General features: G+C 37.9%; 1 protein-coding gene across 9 annotated transcripts in view; it reads left to right on the top strand.

Moving 5' to 3' along the window:
* PLEKHA5 (pleckstrin homology domain containing A5) overlaps positions 1 to 19,019 on the top strand; it is a 271,652-nt gene that overhangs the window by 242,526 nt on the left and 10,107 nt on the right. For 8 of the 9 annotated variants that reach the window (XM_088837293.1, XM_055395744.2, XM_055395739.2 and 5 more), the window contains 4 exons: positions 2,694 to 2,805; positions 3,707 to 3,753; positions 5,552 to 5,669; positions 14,614 to 14,732. In XM_088837293.1, the coding sequence (XP_088693419.1) occupies positions 2,694 to 2,805; positions 3,707 to 3,753; positions 5,552 to 5,669; positions 14,614 to 14,732 (396 nt within the window). Of the gene's footprint in view, positions 1 to 2,693; positions 2,806 to 3,706; positions 3,754 to 4,532; positions 4,722 to 5,551; positions 5,670 to 14,613; positions 14,733 to 19,019 lie in introns of all 9 variants that reach the window. The other variant, XM_088837294.1, reaches the window with a different exon arrangement.

The following is a 19,019-nucleotide window of genomic DNA, read 5'->3' as shown; positions in this document are numbered from 1 at the left end:
ATCTATGGGGTCGCACAGAGTCAGACACGACTGAAGTGACCTAGGAGCAGTGAGCTCCAGGATGTTCTGTGCTCCTTGCTGTCACTTGCCATTGAAGTTTTCAAATTATTTTATCTATTCTATTTTAAATCCCTCTCGTTTATCAAACTGTTTTAGCCCATTATCTTGACTGCTATATTAATTAGAATAGGGGAAGATGGGGCAACTTTTGTAATATAGAATCCAATTTTGTGAATAGGTAGATAGGGAGCCAAGGTTCAGGTGATTGTTTTCTCATCTGTGAACTGAAAATAATAATAGTTGTCTTAAAATATTACCCTGGGGAATGGAGATTATATATATATGTTTGAAAAAATAATAAAAGTCGCTTCATACTTGTGACCCTATGTAAATTTAATCATTTGCATTGGAATCCCAGTGGACTCAACAGTTCAGTACAATAAATAGATAGTAAGGTTGACATAGAAGGTCACCTGTCTTCTGTGCATGCTATCCAAAATAGAATCACTAAACCACATGGAGCTTTTAGGCCCTTCAATGTTGCTAGTGTAGTTGTTGGGCATTTGCATTGTTGCTAGTAATTTTTAATTATCTAAATTTAAGTGACCATGTGTGGTTGTAACTTCTGTTTTGTACACTGAAGTTACTAAATGCAATATTTAAAAAATGGTAGATATCTAAAATATAACCAAGGGATCAGCAAACTTTTTCTGTAAAAGGCCAGATATTAAAGACTTTAGATGTTGCAAGTATATACAGTCTGCCACATAATCTTTGGTACTTGGGATTTTTAATAACACCTTAAGAGTAAGAGTATAAAGATAATTTTTAGGCCATAGGCAATAAAAAAGAAGCTGTGAACCAAAGCAGTTTGCAGTTCTGATTAACCTAATAAAAAAGGTTCATTTTTAAAATTTAGGAGAAGGAAATGACAACCCACTCAAGTATTCTTGCCTGTAAAAGTCCGTGGACAGAGGAGCCTGGCAAGCTATAGTCCATGGGGTCGCAAAGAGCTGGCCTCAACTGAGCAACTAAGCATGAATGTTTAACTAGTATAGGACATAAGAGAAGACCTGAATAAATGGAGAGGTATTAATTGTTATACTGTGTTGTTGATGACCTGATTTAACATTATCACAATGAAAATTCTTCCCATAAGCATAATTCTCTTCCAACCAAATTTCCAGAAAAGAAAATCACAAAATGATTCTATATTTTTAAGGTATAATAAAGACTACAAGTAGTTAGACATTTTGTAAAAAAAAAAAAAAGAAAAACTAGGATGCACATCTTTTGAGAAGTAGCATTGCACATATAACCTTAGGCCAGTTACATATGCCTCAGTTTCCACTCAGTAAAATAAAAATAATAATAGTATCTATCCCTGTTGGGTTATTATGATGGTAAATGTGTTGATTTTTTTTTAAGTACTTAGAATAAAACCAGGCAAATAAAACATACTATATATAAAACATATTATATATAATTGTCTGTTAAGTACATAAGTAAACAATGAAAACAACATAGAGAACTTGAAAAATTACGTTCTAGGAAGAAGTATCTTGACCCTCTAAAAATTCAACAAGTTACTTAACTAGATTTGCAGAAAACTTTTTGGTTTGGAGAAACAGAAATGCATTAGAAAAATAGAGAACATGAATAGTTTTAATTGATAGAAAACTTAATAACACAGTTTGCTAACAAGTGTTTGAAAAGTTGGTCAGTGTAACTAGGAACCAGAGAAGTGCAAAATAAAAATCAGGTTTTCATTAAATACCTTTCAGATATACAGAAATATGTATTATTTTAAATTATTGTAAAAATAATACATATTCTGTATGTGCAGTTGTCCGATTTGTGTAGTTTATATTCCCTCTCACAAGTCTTTATATGGTATTCACATTTCAGGGCTATCATTATGACAATTTTTGTACTTCCTTACCTGTTTCTTTTTAAGTTATAGTCCTAAAAATTATATTTATTGTTTTACTATTTACCAATGAGTCATAGAGTTTTGTTAGAATCTTACCAATATTATCTTATTTTGCTTTCAATTAGAATATTTAGCCTAAGGTCATGAAATGGGGTATTAGAGGTAAAAAAAAGTAGATACAACTTTAGGTTAGAATAAAAATGACAATAATAAAATGGCAGACTGAAAATTTGTCCTGAAAATTCTTTTTAGGTCTATCAGTCAAAACTCCTCAAAATATATTTTGTATATTGCCCTTTTTTGGCATGTGTCTATGTTCTAGAACTTAGGAAGCTAACACACTTTCCATTTTTTCCCCTAAAAATGTTTTGTTTCATTTGAGGTTGGTGAGTTTTTGTTCTGTTGTGTTTTTGTGTCGTTTTGTTGGTTTTGGCTTAGGGGAGGTTCCCCATTTTTAGTCCCATCAAGTCAGTGTTCCTTCCCGATTGTAAATAATGCAACACAGTGCTTATTGAAAAGATGTGAAATAGTGTACCATGTAGGTCTGGAATATTAACTTTTTCTCTTTCTCTGTTTTATTTCTTTTATCATTGACATTGCAAAACTGAGAAGGACACACAGATTATATTAAATAGTCTCAAACGTAATCCACTGTGGTTCTTATTTTTTAGGTAGGTAGGTAGTGGAATTTATAACTGTTTCTCATGATTTCTCTCCCTCCTGCCGCCCTCGTGTGTGGTCTGTCCATTTTTACGGACAGACCGAATCAGCAGGAATTCAGCGTGCACAAATTCAGAAAGAACTCTGGAGAATTCAGGATGTCATGGAAGGACTGAGTAAACACAAGCAGCAGAGAGGCTCTTCGGAAGCAGGTACATTAGTTTCGTCGTTTATTCTGCACTCATCGACCATGTTATTGTATCTAAATGCAGTGACATGCAGAATTGGATTTCTCTTGTTATTTTACTGGATTTTTGGCATTAGATAACAGGTACTTTGTAATAATGAATTAGTACCCAAATTTATATGTAATATAGAAAGCAAAAGTTCTCCTAGCCACACTCAGACAAAAATAAGTCATTGTTTTGTGTCTGTAATTATAAACACACACAATATTTTGGCTTGCGTAATTTTTTCCCCACAGTAGAAAGTGCTGTTTTTCATCGGTATGCCTTTTTCTCCTTAACAGCACAGTATAGTAACAGCTGTGTAAGAATATATTGTATAGGTAAACTGTAACTTATCAATTTCAGTGTTGATGAACAGTGTATTTTTTTCAGTAGGTTTCTTCCAGGTTGTTGGTGAGTTGGTTGAGTTTTTTTTGTTTTTCTTTGATATAATGAACATTACTCTGTACATGATAAACACATAAGCTAGTACTAATGGATTCTAGAAAGTGAGAAGTAAGTTTATATTATTCATTTTGATAGGCACAGCCAGATTGCCCTCCTGAAAGAGTGCATCAAATCATGCTTAAACCAATTGTATTTGAGAAAACCCATTTGCCCGTACTGTTGTTTAAATTAGATATTTCAGTTTGTGTTTTTAATGTAATGAGTTTTAAAATTTATTTTATTGAAGTATAGTGGCTTTATGTGTTAATTTCTACTGTACAGCCATGTAATGGGTTTTAAATTCAGAAAACGTTAATAAACGGGGGTTAGAAACTAAAGCCTTTGCTGAAAATAAGCAGAATGGAATTGTTCCTTTTTTCTATAGATTTAAGAAGGTATGTTTAGTGTAAGTAGTTATAGTTTACATTTTTTTTAATAGGTATGATAGGCTCAAAGCCTTTCTCAACAGTTAAGTACAAACATGAGGTAAGTTTGGATTGTTTCTCTAACTATAATTGTTTTAATTTATAATTAAAACGTGAATTAGAATTTACTCATAACTAAAATGCTTTCTAAATATATCTGTTATTGTCTTAATCTTGAAATTTCACTGGTTCAGTAATTTGGTGCTTTTAATGAGTGTGATCTTCTTCCCTTTTTTTAATGCAAAAAAATTTGAATCACCACTTTTCATCTATGTTAGAACTTTAACATTGTCATACTTTTTCTAATCTTAGTAATTTGAGTATTTATTTATCATTGTTTGGTGTATTTTTTAAAGTGTATGAGATGACTGATAGATAAGTTGGCTGTGTATCATGCATACCATAAAGAAATTACAACTATAAAGAGATACTGTCAACCTAGTTGAAAGCATCTATTGTCTTGAATTTTGTATAAAAGTCAACCAAAAAGAAATGGCTTTTTTTTCTCTTAAATTTACTTAAAGTGGAGCAAAATTTTTAAAATCAATTCTTCTATTTTTAAAATGAAATACAGTAGTTTCATAAATTTGTTTTGATGTTGAGCTTCAGAGTAAAGCTAACCTATGGTTACTGAAAAAATGAGATGCAACCAAATTTAAACCCCAGTTATTGGCTATCATAAACATTTTTGGTTTTACTTTTTGATATGAGACTCTTGACTTGGCAGTGTCCCTTTAATTTTCTTAAAGTGAATGTAAGTTAACTTACCATTGCAAAGAATTTCGATATACTTAATTCAATATGCTTATCTAAATAAGGTGACTATTCTACAATCTTTAGGAAGAGGAAGTAGTCCCACCTCGTCCTCCACTTCCTCGGTCCTATGACTTTACAGACCAGCCTCCCATAATCCCCCCTCTGCCCAGTGATAGCAGCTCCTTGCTCTGTTATAGCAGGGGCCCAGTCCATCTGCCCGAAGAAAAGAAGATTCACCAAGTTCAAGGATATCCAAGAAATGGATCCCACTGTGTAAGTGGCTGCAATAGCCACAGAGTAATCAATCGTACATGCCCTCATTTTTCCCAACAATTTATTTTTGACTCCGTCTTTTCTTTTTATTAGTCTCACATCACTTTTAGCCAGTACTTTTGTGTTCATATATAACATTATCGTCTGTGTTTTTCCTGTTTTATGTTTCTTATTTTGTCATTTTCCCCCCCACAATTTTAATATTTCATAGTTTGCTGCTTTTCATGAATATTTTCATCAAGTGGTTATGTTGTATGTGTTTAAGGAGCCATATTTTAAATCTACCATTTCAGGCTATTGGAGGCAAAGTGATATCTTTAAATCAGAAAGATGCAAGGAAGAAAAAGATTCTTATCAGGAACAATAAAAAGGTTGGGATGTGAGCAGTTCAGTATAGGAAAACTGTTGGAGGATTTGAACATTGCCAGCAAGAGACATTACCCATAGGAACTAGAAAGAAGCTTAGAGATTAAGTAAATGTGTTAAATGTAATAAGCAAGGAAAAGAGAACAAGAAAAAAAGAAATAGGGCTAACTGAGTTAATATGATGTAATTATTTTCAGACTTTAGTTTTACTGTGATAAAAATGTTCTGATGACTTTGTCCTTAAGAGGAATATTCTTAAGTTTAAAACCAAAAGATGTACTGCTTAAAAATCTTTCAAAGTCTTTTTTTTTTCCTATCCTAATTTAACATATATATTAATTGATTTATACCCAATATAGCTGACTGAGGCTTTTGATTGTTAAGAGTGTGAGTTTTGGGAGGTAAACATTTTTAAAAAGACTTTTACCTTTTTTTTTTTTGTAATTACACATCTTTCTTTCAAGGGTCCAGATTATAGACTCTACAAGAGTGAGCCAGAATTAACAACAGTGGCAGAAGTTGATGAGTCTAATGGAGAAGAAAAATCAGAACCTGCTTCGGAAATAGAAACTGCTGTTAAAGGTCAGCATTTGTGATATATCTTATCTCCTGTATTTTTCAGACATTTTAGAAACAAATTCAGGTTACATGCTGACAGTACATATACGAGCCCGCAATCCCTTATCTGAAACCTGTGGAATCTGAAGAGTTTCTGAATTTAGAATTTTCAGATATTGGGACAATAATATGACCCATAAACTATATATTATAAGTCACCTTCTCTTTTTAAACACAGTAATATTTTTGGACTATTCATCCTTTGTGGGATAAAGGTTAAAAAACTTCATGGCAGTTCAGGTGAGGTTTTATTGAGAAATAAGTTTATGTCAAACTTCTGAAAAACTTTCTATTTCCTAACCTGACACTTTATTTTTTGGTTTTTACTCTTTCAAAATTATACATAAAAGATTAGGAATAAGACAGACTTTTATACAATTTCTATAAAAGTAAATTCTATGAAATAATGCTTATTTTTACTGTGTATACTCTGATTATCTTTTAATACTTATTTATTTGGCTGTGCTGAGTCTTAGTTGAAGTATGTGGGATCTAATTCCCTAACCAGGGATCAAACCTGGGCCCCATGCCTTGGGAGCTCGGAGTCTTAGCCACGGGACCACCAAGGAAGTCATCTGATTATTTTTTAATGCTAGTCATTCTTTAAGAAATCAATATTAAAAAAAAAAAAAGGATAGAGAGGGGGCTATTCAGGAATAAGACAGAAAAAAGCAGATATAGTACAGTACTTGAACTTTTGAGTTGATCGTGGTTTAAAAGAAAAGCTCTGAAGACATTTGTTGGAGAATAATGGAAATTTACATAGGTTCTAGATACTGCCTAATGATACTGTGATAGTGTGGTTATTTAGAAGATGTATTAAGTGAATTCTGAAACACTTAGGAGTAAAGTATCTGTGACTTACTTTCAAAAATGTTTCACCAAAAAATATTGTTAGAGATAAAACAAATACTCTAGAATGTGGGATTTTTCAGAAAAGTAATTTCTGATCATCATAACTCCCTAGTCAATTTTTTAAACCTGTTGCTGCTAAGTCACTTCAGTCGTGTCCGACTGTGTGTGACCCCATAGACGGAAGCCCACCAGGCTCCCCCACCCCTGGGATTATCCAGGCAAGAACACTGGAATGGCTTGCCATTGCCTTCTCCATTAAACCTGTTCAGTTCAGTTCAGTTCAGTCGCTCAGTCATGTCCAACTCTCCGCGACCCCATGAATCACAGCACGCCAGGCCTCCCTGTCCATCACCAACTCCCGGAGTTCACTCAAACTCATGTCCACAGAGTCGGTGATGCCATCTAGCCATCTCATTCTCCGTCGTCCCCTTCTCCTCCCACCCCCAACCTTTCCCAGCATCAGAGTCTTTTCCAGTGAGTCAACTCGTCGCATGAGGTGGCCAAAGTATTGCAGTTTCAGCTTTAGCATCTGTCATTCCAATGAACATCCAGGATTGATCTCCTTTAGAATGGACTGGTTGGATCTCCTTGCAGTATAAGGGACTCTCAAGAGTCTTCTCCAACACCACAGTTCAAAAGATCGATTCTTCGGCGATCAGCTTTCTTTACAGTCCAACTCTCACATCCATACATGACCACGGGAAAAACCATTGCCTTGACTAGACGGGACCTTGGTTGGCAAAGTAATGTCTCTGCTTTTTAATATACTATCTAGGCTGGTCATAACTTTCCTTCCAAGGAGTAAGCGTCTTTTAATTTCATGGCTGCAGTCACCATCTGCAGTGATTTTGGAGCCCAAAAAAATAAAATCTGACACTGTTTCCACTGTTTTTCCATCTATTTCCCATGAAGTGATGGGCCCAGATGCCATAATCTTTGTTTTCTGAATGTTGAGCTTCAAGCCAACCTTTTCACTCTCCTCTTTTACTTTCATCAAGAGGGTTTTGAGTTCCTCTTCACTTTCTGCCATAAGGGTGTTGTCATCTGCATATCTGAGGTTATTGATATTTCTCCCGGCAATCTTGATTCCAGCTTGTGCTTCTTCCAGCCCAGCATTCCTCATGATGTACTCTGCATATAAGTTAAATAAGCAAGGTGACAATATACAACCTTGACGTACTCCTTTTCCTATTTGGAACCAGTCTGTTGTTCCATGTCCAGTTCTAACTGTTGCTTCCTGACCTGCATACAGGTTTCTCAAGAGGCAGGTCAGGTGGTCTGGGATTCCCATCTCTTTCAGAATGTTCCACAGTTTATTGTGATCCACACAGTCAAAGGCTTTGGCATGGTCAATGAAGCAGAAATAGATGTTTTTCTGAAACTCTCTTGCTTTCTCCATGATCCAGCGGATGTTGGCAATTTGATCTCTGGTGCCTCTGCCTTTTCTAAAACCTGCTTGAACATCTGGGAGTTCACGGTTTACATACTGCTGAAGCCTGGCTTGGAGAATTTTGAGCATGACTTTACTAGCGTGTGAGATGAGTGCAATTGTGCGGTAGTTTGAGCATTCTTTGCATTGCCTTTCTTTGGGATTGGAATGAAGACTGACCTCTTCCAGTCCTGTGGCCACTGCTGAGTTTTCCAAATCTGCTGGCATATTGAGTGCAGCACTTTCACAGCATCATCTTTCAAGACTTGAAATAGCTCCACTGGAATTCCATTACCTCCACTAGCTTTGTTAGTAGTGATGCTTTCTAAGGCCCACTTGACTTCACATTCCAAGATGTCTGGCTCTAGGTCAGTGATCATGTTATTGTAACTATCTTGGTCGTGGAGATCTTTTCCGTACAGTTCTTCTGTGTATTCCTGCCACCTCTTCTTAATATCTTCTGCTTCTGTTAGGTCCATACCATTTCTGTCCTTTATCGAGCCGTGAAGAGATTTTCCACGACCAAGGTAAGAGAAACCCAAATAAGACGGTAGGTATTGCTAGGGGCATCGAGGGCAGACACACTGAAATCATAATCACAGGAAACTAGTTGATCTGATCACATGGACCACAGCCGAATGTGGTCCCCTGGAGAAGGGAATGGCAAACCACTTCAGTATACTTGCCTTGAGAACCCCATGAACAGTAACAAAGGGCAAAATGATAGGATACTGAATGAGGAATTCCCCAGGTCGGTAGGGGCCCAGTATGCTGCTGGAGCTCAGTGGAGAATTAACTATAGAAGGAATAAAGGGATGGAGCAAAAGCAAAACCAATACCCAGCTGAGGATGTGACCAGTGATAGAAGCAAGGTCCGATGCTGTAAAGAGCAGTATTGCATAGGAACCTGGAATGTTAGGTCCATGAATCAAGGCAAATTGGAAGTGGTCAAACGGGAGATGGCAAGAGTGAACGTCGACATTCTAGGAATCAGTGAACTAAAATGGACTGGAATGGGTGAATTTAACTTGGATGACCATTATATCTACTACTGTGGGCAGGAAACCCTTAGAAGAAATGGAGTAGCCATCATGGTCAACAAAAGAGTCCGAAATGCAGTACTTGGATGCAATCTTTAAAATGACAGAATGATTTCTGTTCGTTTCCAAGGCAAACCATTCAATATTACAGTAATCCAGGCCTATGCCCCAAACAGTAACGCTGAAGAAGCCAAAGTTGAACGGTTCTATGAAGACCTACAAGACCTTTCAGAACTAACACCCAAAAAAGATGTCCTTTTCATTATAGGGGACTGGAATGCAAAAGTAGGAAGTCAAGAAACACCTGGAGTAACTGGCAAATTTGGCCTTGGAGCACGGAATGAAGCAGGGCAAAGGCTAATAGAGTTTTGTCAAGAGAACGCACTGGTCATAGCAAACACCCTCTTCCAACAACACAAGAGAAGACTCTACACATGGACATCACCAGATGGTCAACACCGAAATCAGATTGATTATATTCTTTGCAACCAAAGATGGAGAAGCTGTATACAGTTAGCGAAAACAAGACCAGGAGCTGACTGTGGCTCAGATCATGAACTCCTTATTGCGAAATTCAGACTTAAATTGAAGAAAGTAGGGAAAACCACTAGACCATTCAGATATGACCTCTGTCAAATCCCTTATGATTATACAGTGGAACTGATTTAAGGGACTAGATCTGATTGATAGAGTGCCTGATGAACTCTGGACGGAGGTTCGTGACATTGTACAGGAGACAGGGACCAAGACCATCCCCATGGAAAAGAAATGCAGAAGAGCGAAATGGCTGTCTGAGGAGGCCTTACAAATAGCTGTGAAAAGAAGAGAAGCGAAAAGCAAAGGAGAAAAGGAAAGATATAAGCATCTGAATGCAGAGTTCCAAAGAATAGCAAGGAGAGATAAAAAAGACTTCCTCAGTGATCAATGCAAAGAAATAGAGGAAAACAACAGAATAGGAAAAACAAGAGACCTCTTCAAGAAAATTAGAGATTCCAAGGGAACATTTCATGCAAAGATGGGCTCGATAAAGGACAGAAATGGTTAAACCTGTTAGAGGGTCACAAAGTAAATTTTGAACAATATGAAATGTTAATATTCACATAGCTTTTTCCATAAGTGGAATATTTTTCAAGGTTTTCTAATGTCAGTGTTTTTTTTTTCCATTAGAAAAATACTGCCATCTTGAAAAGTTAATATCTATACACCTTTCTCATTCAAATCATATCTTCTCATTGAAAGTGTTTGTTAACTTTCTCTTTTCACAGACAAATTTATGTTAAAGAGTCGCATTCTTAGTCCTTACCATGTTGTTGCATGTAGTTATAAATATGCAGGAATTATCAGACAGCAAACAAAAGTAATTTTTGGTAACTAGATACCCTGGCCAATCCTCCCACAAACAGGGATTATAAAAGCTGGTTCAGGGACTTCCCTGGTGGCCCAGTGGCTCAAACTCCGTGGTCCCGAAGCAGGGAGCCCCAGTTCACTCCCTGGTCAGGGAACTAGATCTTACATGCCATAACAAAGAACTTGCATGCCAAAACTGAAAAGGTCCTGCATGCCACAACAAATCTTCAGATCCCAAGTGCCACAACTAAGAGATTTGGTGCAGCACCCCCCCTCAAAAAAAAGCTAGTTCAGGAACTTCCTGGAGGTCCAGTGGCTAAGACTTTGTGATCCCAATGCAGGGAGCCTGGGTTTGATCCTTTGTCAGGGAACTGGATCCCACATGCCACAACTGAGTTCGCATGCCACCACTCAAAGATCCCGCATGCTGCAACTAAGACCCAGCACTTTTATATAAAAGCTGGTTCATATCACTTAAGTTTTTTGAGAAGCTTCAACAGGTTGAAGAAAAGAATGTTCAGGTGGAAAATTACATGAAGGGTGGTTCATTAGTCTAGGCTTCCCTGGTGGCTCAGATAGTAAAGAATCCACCTGTAGTGCAGGAGACCTGGGTTCGAGCCCTGGGTGGGAAGATTGCATGGCTACCCACTCCAGTATTCTTGCATGGAGAATTCCATGGACAGAGGAGCCTGGTAGGTTAACAGTCCATGGGGTCATGAAGAGTGAAGCACAACTAAGCGACTAACACATACATCATTAGTCTACTCAGATCATTGTAACAAAATCCTGTAGAACAAGTGCTTGTTTTGTGGGGGTTTGTTTGCCCGTTGGTTTTGTTTTGCATATTTGGCTGTGTTGGGTCTTAATTTCGGCATGGAGGGTTAGTTAGCCCCAAAGCATGTGGGATGTTAGTTCATGGAGCAGGGATTAAACCCATGTCCTCTGCATTACAAGGCAGACTCAACCACTGGATCACCAGGGTAGTCCCACCAAGAGCTTTACACAACAGACATTTGTTCTTACAGTTCTGCAGGCTAAAAGATCAAGTTCTGGGAAGGTTTTCTAACTTTTTATTTTGTATTGGGGGTGCAGTTGATTAACAAACAATGTTGTGATAATTTCAAGTAAACAACAAAGGGACCCAGCCTGGCATACTCCCCTTCCCATCCAGGCTGCCACACAACACTGAGCAGAGTTCCCTGTGCTATAGAGTCCTTGTTGGTTATCCGTTTTAAATATAGCAGAGTGTACATGTCCATCCCAAACTCCCTAGCTATTCCTTTCCGCCTCCCTTTTCCTGGGTAACCTAAGTTCATTCTCTTAAGTCTGTGAGTCATAACAACCTCTTTTTAAGCACCATTTTCAGGTCCACAACATCAGGGGTTAGGGTTTCAGCAGGAATTTTAGAAGACCACTTCAGAGGCATCCAGGAAGTTACTAAGTGAAGCATGAAAGCCAGCTTTCACTTTGTGACAGGACAAAGCTCAGAGCATGAACATATTAGTAGTCTGCTAGGAGACCCAGTCAGATAAAGCTGAGACCCTCTGAGGGGTATACTCTCAGTGAAAACTGATTAATTTGGTTTCATCAAAATTTAGAACTTTTGCCCATCAGAACGGGAGAAAAAATTACCAATACATACATCTGACAAAGCCCTTGTATCCAAAATATATAAACAACTCTTGTAAATTGGTAATAAACAACCCAGTGCAGGCATATAAGCCTTGGAGAACTAACAAATAAGGTACACAAATGACCAGTAAGCACATGGAAAAGTTTACAACTTATTGATCATAAGAGAATTGCAGTTTTAATGCAAATAAAAATCACAATGCACACCTTCTAAAATGACTGAACTTAAAAGACCGACACACCCTAGTGTTGGTTAGGATGTGGACCAGCTGAAATTCATACACATTTCTGAGGTGGTCGAAGATAGAACAATAGTCTGGCAGCTTCTTATAAAGTTAAACATGCAGTTATCAAACTTAGGAATCCTGTGTATCTGCCTAAGAAAAATGAAAACATAATTCCTCACAAAGACTTATTCAAGGGTCTTTAAAGCAAGTTTTAATTCATAGTAGACAAAAACTGGAAGCAGTCACATGTCTGTCAAGAAGAGTATGGATAAACAAATTTTAATACTCTTCAGCAAAAAACTCATAAATATATTTACTCATAAAAATTGTACTGTCTGAAATATGTTCTCTCAAAGTTTTTCCTCTTTTAAAATTTGTTTAAGTGTAATCCTAAAAATAAAAAAATTTTTTTTTTAAAGAGTATATTAGGCTCTCATCTGAATAAATTGTCTAAAGTATACAGATCAATTACAGTGTAATTTATTTTGTACCACACGACTTAAAAGATAGCTCTTAAAAATGGACCACTGTTGTAAAGCAATTATCCTTCAATTAAAAAAAAAATGGACCATTGACTGGCACAACAGAAAAGTCTTTTATTTGCTTTATAAAATTACTTGTAAGATAGCAGTCCAGCTCTTCACATTGTCAAATATACAATTCTGATTACACAGTTTCATAATATTTCAGCTAGATTCAGCTGCAGATTGTTTGGTTCTTAACCTATTGGGGCCGTGAATGGTTGACCACTGTCTGGTTTTAGTGGGAAAAATAAGATTTCATTTTTCCGTGATACTCAGTTCATGTAACCTTAGTGAGCCCCAAGAAAATGATTTTTTTTTTTCAACAAACCATCAAGGTTTGATTAATTCCTTCTTTTACTTTTGTCCTCCATGGACAATAGTGTGCATCTTCTGCTTAAACAAGACAACTGAGATACAAGTGAATACATTTTCTGTTAACTGACCACTAGCTTTTATTGTTATGTTAATGATTTTGTGTGTACAGCTGTGTGGTGTTTTCTAATTATAAAAGTTCAGTTCAGTTCAGTTCAGTCGCTCAGTCGTGTCCGACTCTCCGCGACCCCATGAATCACAGCACGCCAGGCCTCCCTGTCCATCACCAACTCCCGGAGTACACTCAAACTCATGTCCACAGAGTCGGTGATGCCATCCAGCCATCTCATTCTCCGTCGTCCCCTTCTCCTCCCGCCCCCAACCTTTCCCAGCATCAGAGTCTTTTCCAGTGAGTCAACTCGTCTCATGAGGTGGCCAAAGTATTGGAGTTTCAGCTTTAGCATCAGTCCCTCCAATGAACATCCAGGATTGATCTCCTTTAGAATGGACTGGTTGGATCTCCTTGCAGTATAAGGGACTCTCAAGAGTCTTCTCCAACACCACAGTTCAAAAGCATCGATTCTTCGGCGATCAGCTTTCTTCACAGTCCAACTCTCACATCCATACATGACCACGGGAAAAACCATTGCCTTGACTAGACGGACCTTGGTCGGCAAAGTAATGTCTCTGCTTTTTAATATACTATCAAGGTTGGTCATAACTTTCCTTCCAAGGAGCAAGCGTCTTTTAATTTCCTGGCTGCAATCAGCATCTGCAGTGATTTTGGAGCCCAAAAAAACAAAGTCTGACACTGTTTCCACTGTTTTTCCATCTATTTCCCATGAAGTGATGGGACCAGATGCCATGATCTTTGTTTTCTGAATGTTGAGCTTCAAGCCAACCTTTTCACTCTCCTCTTTCACTTTCATCAAGAGGCTTTTGAGTTCCTCTTCACTTTCTGCCATAAGGGTGGTGTCATCTGCATATCTGAGGTTATTGATATTTCTCCCAGCAATCTTGATTCCAGCTTGTGCTTCTTCCAGCCCAGCGTTCCTCATGATGTACTCTGCATATAAGTTAAATAAGCAAGGTGACAATATACAACCTTGACGCACTCCTTTTCCTATTTGGAACCAGTCTGTTGTTCCATGACCGGTTCTAACTGTTGCTTCCTGATCTGCATACAGGTTTCTCAAGAGGCAGGTCAGGTGGTCTGGGATTCCCATCTCTTTCAGAATGTTCCACAGTTTATTGTGATCCACACAGTCGTATTCATTCTAGAGATTTTCAGAAATGCAAAAGAAAAGTTAACTTCAATTACCTATAGTTAACTTCTCTTAACATTGTTAGTAGATTCTTTACTGAGGTAGTGCAGTCTGATTGAAAGAGATCAAATGAAAATGAAGGACATTTAGGTAAATGACTACCTTCAAACAATAAACTTGCATTCCAATTTTAAAAGTCTCAGAAACTGAATAGATCAAAAGAGAACAGTGTCATGTGACAATGTTTTATAGAATTTACTGCTCTTTTTATTTTCAGGTTCCCACTTTCCTGTTGGAGTAGTCCCTCCAAGAACAAAATCACCAACACCCGAATCTTCGACAATAGCCTCATATGTAACGTTAAGGAAAACTAAGAAGATGATGGATTCAAGAACGGTATTTAACTATCCATTAATTTCTAGAAGAAATCTGAAATTTATTGCCACATTTATGTACGTTTTAATTTTAGGAGATTGTTTTGGAAATTTTTTTTGGCGCACCATGCACCTTCCAGGATCATAGTTTTCCAACCAGGGATCAAACCCATGCCCCCTGCAGTGGAAGTTCGGTGTGCTAGCCACTATACCACCAGGGAATTCCCATCAAAACTTTTTTTTTTACATATTCTAAGAAAAAATTAGCAATCTTAATTTCTAAAATTACATTCAGGGAATTAGCACCTCAGGAAACCCTGTTGACGCAGTGGTACCATGCGCCACCAGGCATGGCGCTTGCCCATTCAGGAGATGATGTGGGTTCAATGTGCCTGCCCATACAGGCAATGTGGATTCAATGCTACAGGAGATGTGGGTTCAGTCCCTGGGTTGGGAAGATCCCCTGGAGGAAGAAATGGCAGCCCACTCCAGTATTCTTGCCTGAGAATCCCATGAACAGAGGAGCCTGGCAGGCTACAGCCCGTGGGGTCACAGAGTCAGACACGACTGAAGTGGTTTAGCAGCCACGCAGCTGGCACCTCAGAGGACAGGCCTAATTTAGGTTTTCTTTGCTCAGACTCCACATGGAGCCTTTATTGACCAGTTTGTGGAATCTGTTCTGAGATAGTTGCTCCTTGACACCTCTAAGAATTTCCTGAAGAGAGTGATAAACACATTCTGTGATCACCCAAGCTGATGGATTTACAAGCCAGCCTGAGTTTTTAGGGCCTTTCTGCTGTGGAAGACTTAAACTTTGCTAGACCTCTGGTTGCAATGAGAAATGTGAATTAAGAATGAGAAGGAAATCCTCTATTTTTCACACTTTCATCTAAGATCCATTTAATTCAAACTGACTTTTCACCAGTCTAACTTTGGTCTTCTTGGGAAGATTCCCAGAGGATTTAACTCACTTCCCCAAGTACTGTCTAGAAATTTGGACTGCAAAAGAACTTTTACTTTTCACCTTTTAACTTTTCATCTTTATAAATTCTATTTATTTGGTATGAGATAAGTTAAAATGATAAAAGACTGAAAAGTACAACAAATGATGATTATTCTTGAAAGATACTAAATTACAAGTACAAAGTATACCCCAAAAATTCTGACAAATTTGTATATAAGAAATATAATAGTTCTGTAATACTATTGTTCGTAGAGTTATGCATTTTTTAGATTAAAAGGGTGTTTTCTTTGAAAATAGTAATGTAAACTAAGTCAACAGGAAAAAAAATGCATGTTGAGAACAAACAGATATTAGTGTGTCTATATTATTCTATAACTATCTTTAAATAAAATAATAACTAATTTAAATGCTGGGGCTTCCCCAGTGACTCAGTGGTAAAGAATCTGCCCTGCCAGTAGAAGAGACGTGGGTTCCATCCCTGGGTCAGGAAGATCCCCTGGAGGAGACATGGCAACCCACTCCATTATTCTTGCCTGGAGAATCCCATGGACAGTGGAGCCTGGTGGGCTAGAGTCCATGGGGTTGCAAAGAGTCGGACATGATCGAGTGACTAAACAACAACAATCATAAATGCCAGAAGAAAGACATATATAAACAAATACTGGGGTAAAAGTATAGAAGACTATAGTTATATAATACTGTACTGGGAAGTCCTTTATAAACAATATAGATGCCAGGAGAAAATATTTGGAATATATCAGACAAGTTCTATAATATATGATGAATGGATATAAATCAGTTATTCATAGGGTTTTTTTAAATGGAAAATATACAATAGTAGTAATTCACAAGTATATGAAAATGGCTTAACTCCGATGATCATTTTTAAAGTGCTGACTGAAACCCCAATGAGATACTCTTTTCTAGTTACATTGGAGAGAAAATGTAAAAATTAGTAATATTTTGCATTTTAAAAGAATAAAGTAGATTTGTATAATATAATTTGGAAAAAGAAGTTTCATTGAGACAGCCCTTTTTCACAAACACAGAAAACCGGGAAGAATACATGTTTGTTGTGTATTACTAAAAATACCAGTGCTAAAGTAACCAACATCCTAATCAGTATCTAGAATTTACTTTTTTTAAAGGGGAAGGGATAGTTAGGAAGTTTGAGATGGTCCTATACAAACTGCTGTATTCAGAATGGATAACCAACACAGACCTATTCTATAGCACATGGAACTCTTCTCAGTGTTGTGTGCCAGCCAGTCTGGATGAGAGGGGAGTTTGGGGGAAAATGGATACATGTATATGTGTGGCTGAGGCCCTACACTGTTCACCTGAAACTACCACAACATTGTTAGTCTGGCTATATGCCAATACAAAACAAAAAGTTTAAAGTTTGACAAAAAAGAAAAAATAAATACATTTTTTTCCACAAAAACAAATGTTTTGATTTATAAATAAATGAGAAGCATGATCATTTCTGCACTTTCATGCTTTTCAGTTTTCATTTTCCTTTTAGTTTCTACATGAACTCTTTAAGATATTCTCTACAATAGAATACAGTTCTAGAGCTGTGACTGCTGCCCGGCAGACACATTTCATTTTTATTTATTTATTTTTTTGTCTGTGCTGGGTCTGCATTGCTGCATACCGGCTTTTCCTATGCTGTGCATGGGCTTCTCTAGTTGGGGCACACAGGCTGTAGAGTACACGAGCTCAGTAGTTGTGGCATACAGGCTTAGTTGCAATATGTGGGATCTTAGTTCTCCAACCAGGGATCGAACCTGGCTCCCCTGCATTGGGAGTGTGGAGTCTTATCCACTGGACTACCAGGGAAGTGCCTGCAGACACATTTAAGTTGCAGTGGAGAGAAAACAATCTTGGCTGTTATCCTGATATACTGCTTCTCACTGTGTGCTTAGTTGCTCATTTGTGTGCAACTTTTTGCAACGCCATGGATTGCCGGGCTCTTCAACTGCTTAGTCACAGAAATACTTAACTTCTGCCCTGGGTTCTTTCCAAAACTCTAGCAACACCACACCAACATCCTAGTCAGTCCTCAGCAGTTAGTCCAGAGGGCACAAAATACCTATGCACTGTCTTCTGTAGATCTTCAGTTCAGTTCAGTCGCTTAGTCGTGTCTGACTCTTTGTGACCCCATGAACTGCAGCATGCCAGGCCTCCCTGTCCATCACCAACTCCCAGAGTTTGCCCAAACTCTTGTCCATTGACTCAGTGATGCCATCTAACCATCTCATCCTCTGTCATACCCTTCTCCTCCTGTCTTCAATCTTTGCCAACATCAGGGTCTTTTCCAATGAGTCAACTGTTCGAATCAGTTGGCCAAAGTATTGGAGTTTCAGCTTCAACATCAGTCCTTCCAATGAACATCTGGGACTGATCTCATTTAGAATGGACTGGTTGGCTCTCCTTGCTGTCCAAGGGACTCTCAAGAGTCTTCTCCAACACCACAGTTCAAAAGAATCAATTCTTCTGCGCTCAGCTTTCTATATAGTCCAACTCTCACATCCATATATGACTACTGGAAAAACCATAGCCTTGACTAGATGGACCTTTGTTGACAAAATAAAGTTTGACACCATTTTCACTGTTTCCCCATCTGTTGGCCATGAAATGATGGGACCTGATGCCATGATCTTAGTTTTCTGAATGTTGAGTGTTAAGCCAACATTTTCACTCTCCTCTTTCACTTTCATCAAGAGGCTTTTTAGTTCTTCTTCACTTTCTGCCATAAGGGGGGTATCATCTACACATCTGAGGTTATTGATATTTCTCCCGGCAGTCTTGATTCCAGCCTGTGCTTCATCCAGCCCAGCGTTCCTTATGATGTACTCTGCATATAAGTTAAATAAGCAGGGTGACAACATACAGCCTTGATGCACTCCTTTTCCTATTTGGAACCCGTCCGTTGTTCCATGCCCAGTTCTAAGTGTTGCTTCCTGACCTGCATACAGGTTTATTAAGAGGCAGGTCAGGTGGTCTGGGATTCCCATCTCTTTCAGGATTTTCCACAGTTTATTGTGAACCACACAATCAAAGACTTTGGTATAGTCAATAAAGCAGAAATAGACATTTTTCTGGCACTCTCTTGCTTTTTCGATGATCCAACGAATGTTGGCCATTTGATCTCTGGTTCCTCTGCCTCTTCTAAAACCAGCTTGAACATCTGGAAGTTCACGGTTCACATATTGCTGAAGCCTGGCTTGGAGAATTTTGAGCATGACTTTACTAGCGTGTGAGATGAGTGCAATTGTGTGGTAGTTTGAGCATTCTTTGGCATTGCCTTTCTTTGGGATTGGAATGAAGACTGACCTTTTC

This window comes from Moschus berezovskii, chromosome 6 (assembly GCF_049115385.1).
Source record: "Moschus berezovskii isolate FMDL1 chromosome 6, NW_MosBer_1.0, whole genome shotgun sequence".
Taxonomy (NCBI): Eukaryota; Metazoa; Chordata; class Mammalia; order Artiodactyla; family Moschidae; genus Moschus; species Moschus berezovskii.
The sequence above is the reverse complement of the archived record's forward strand: the minus strand, read 5'-3'. Positions and strand labels throughout refer to the sequence as shown.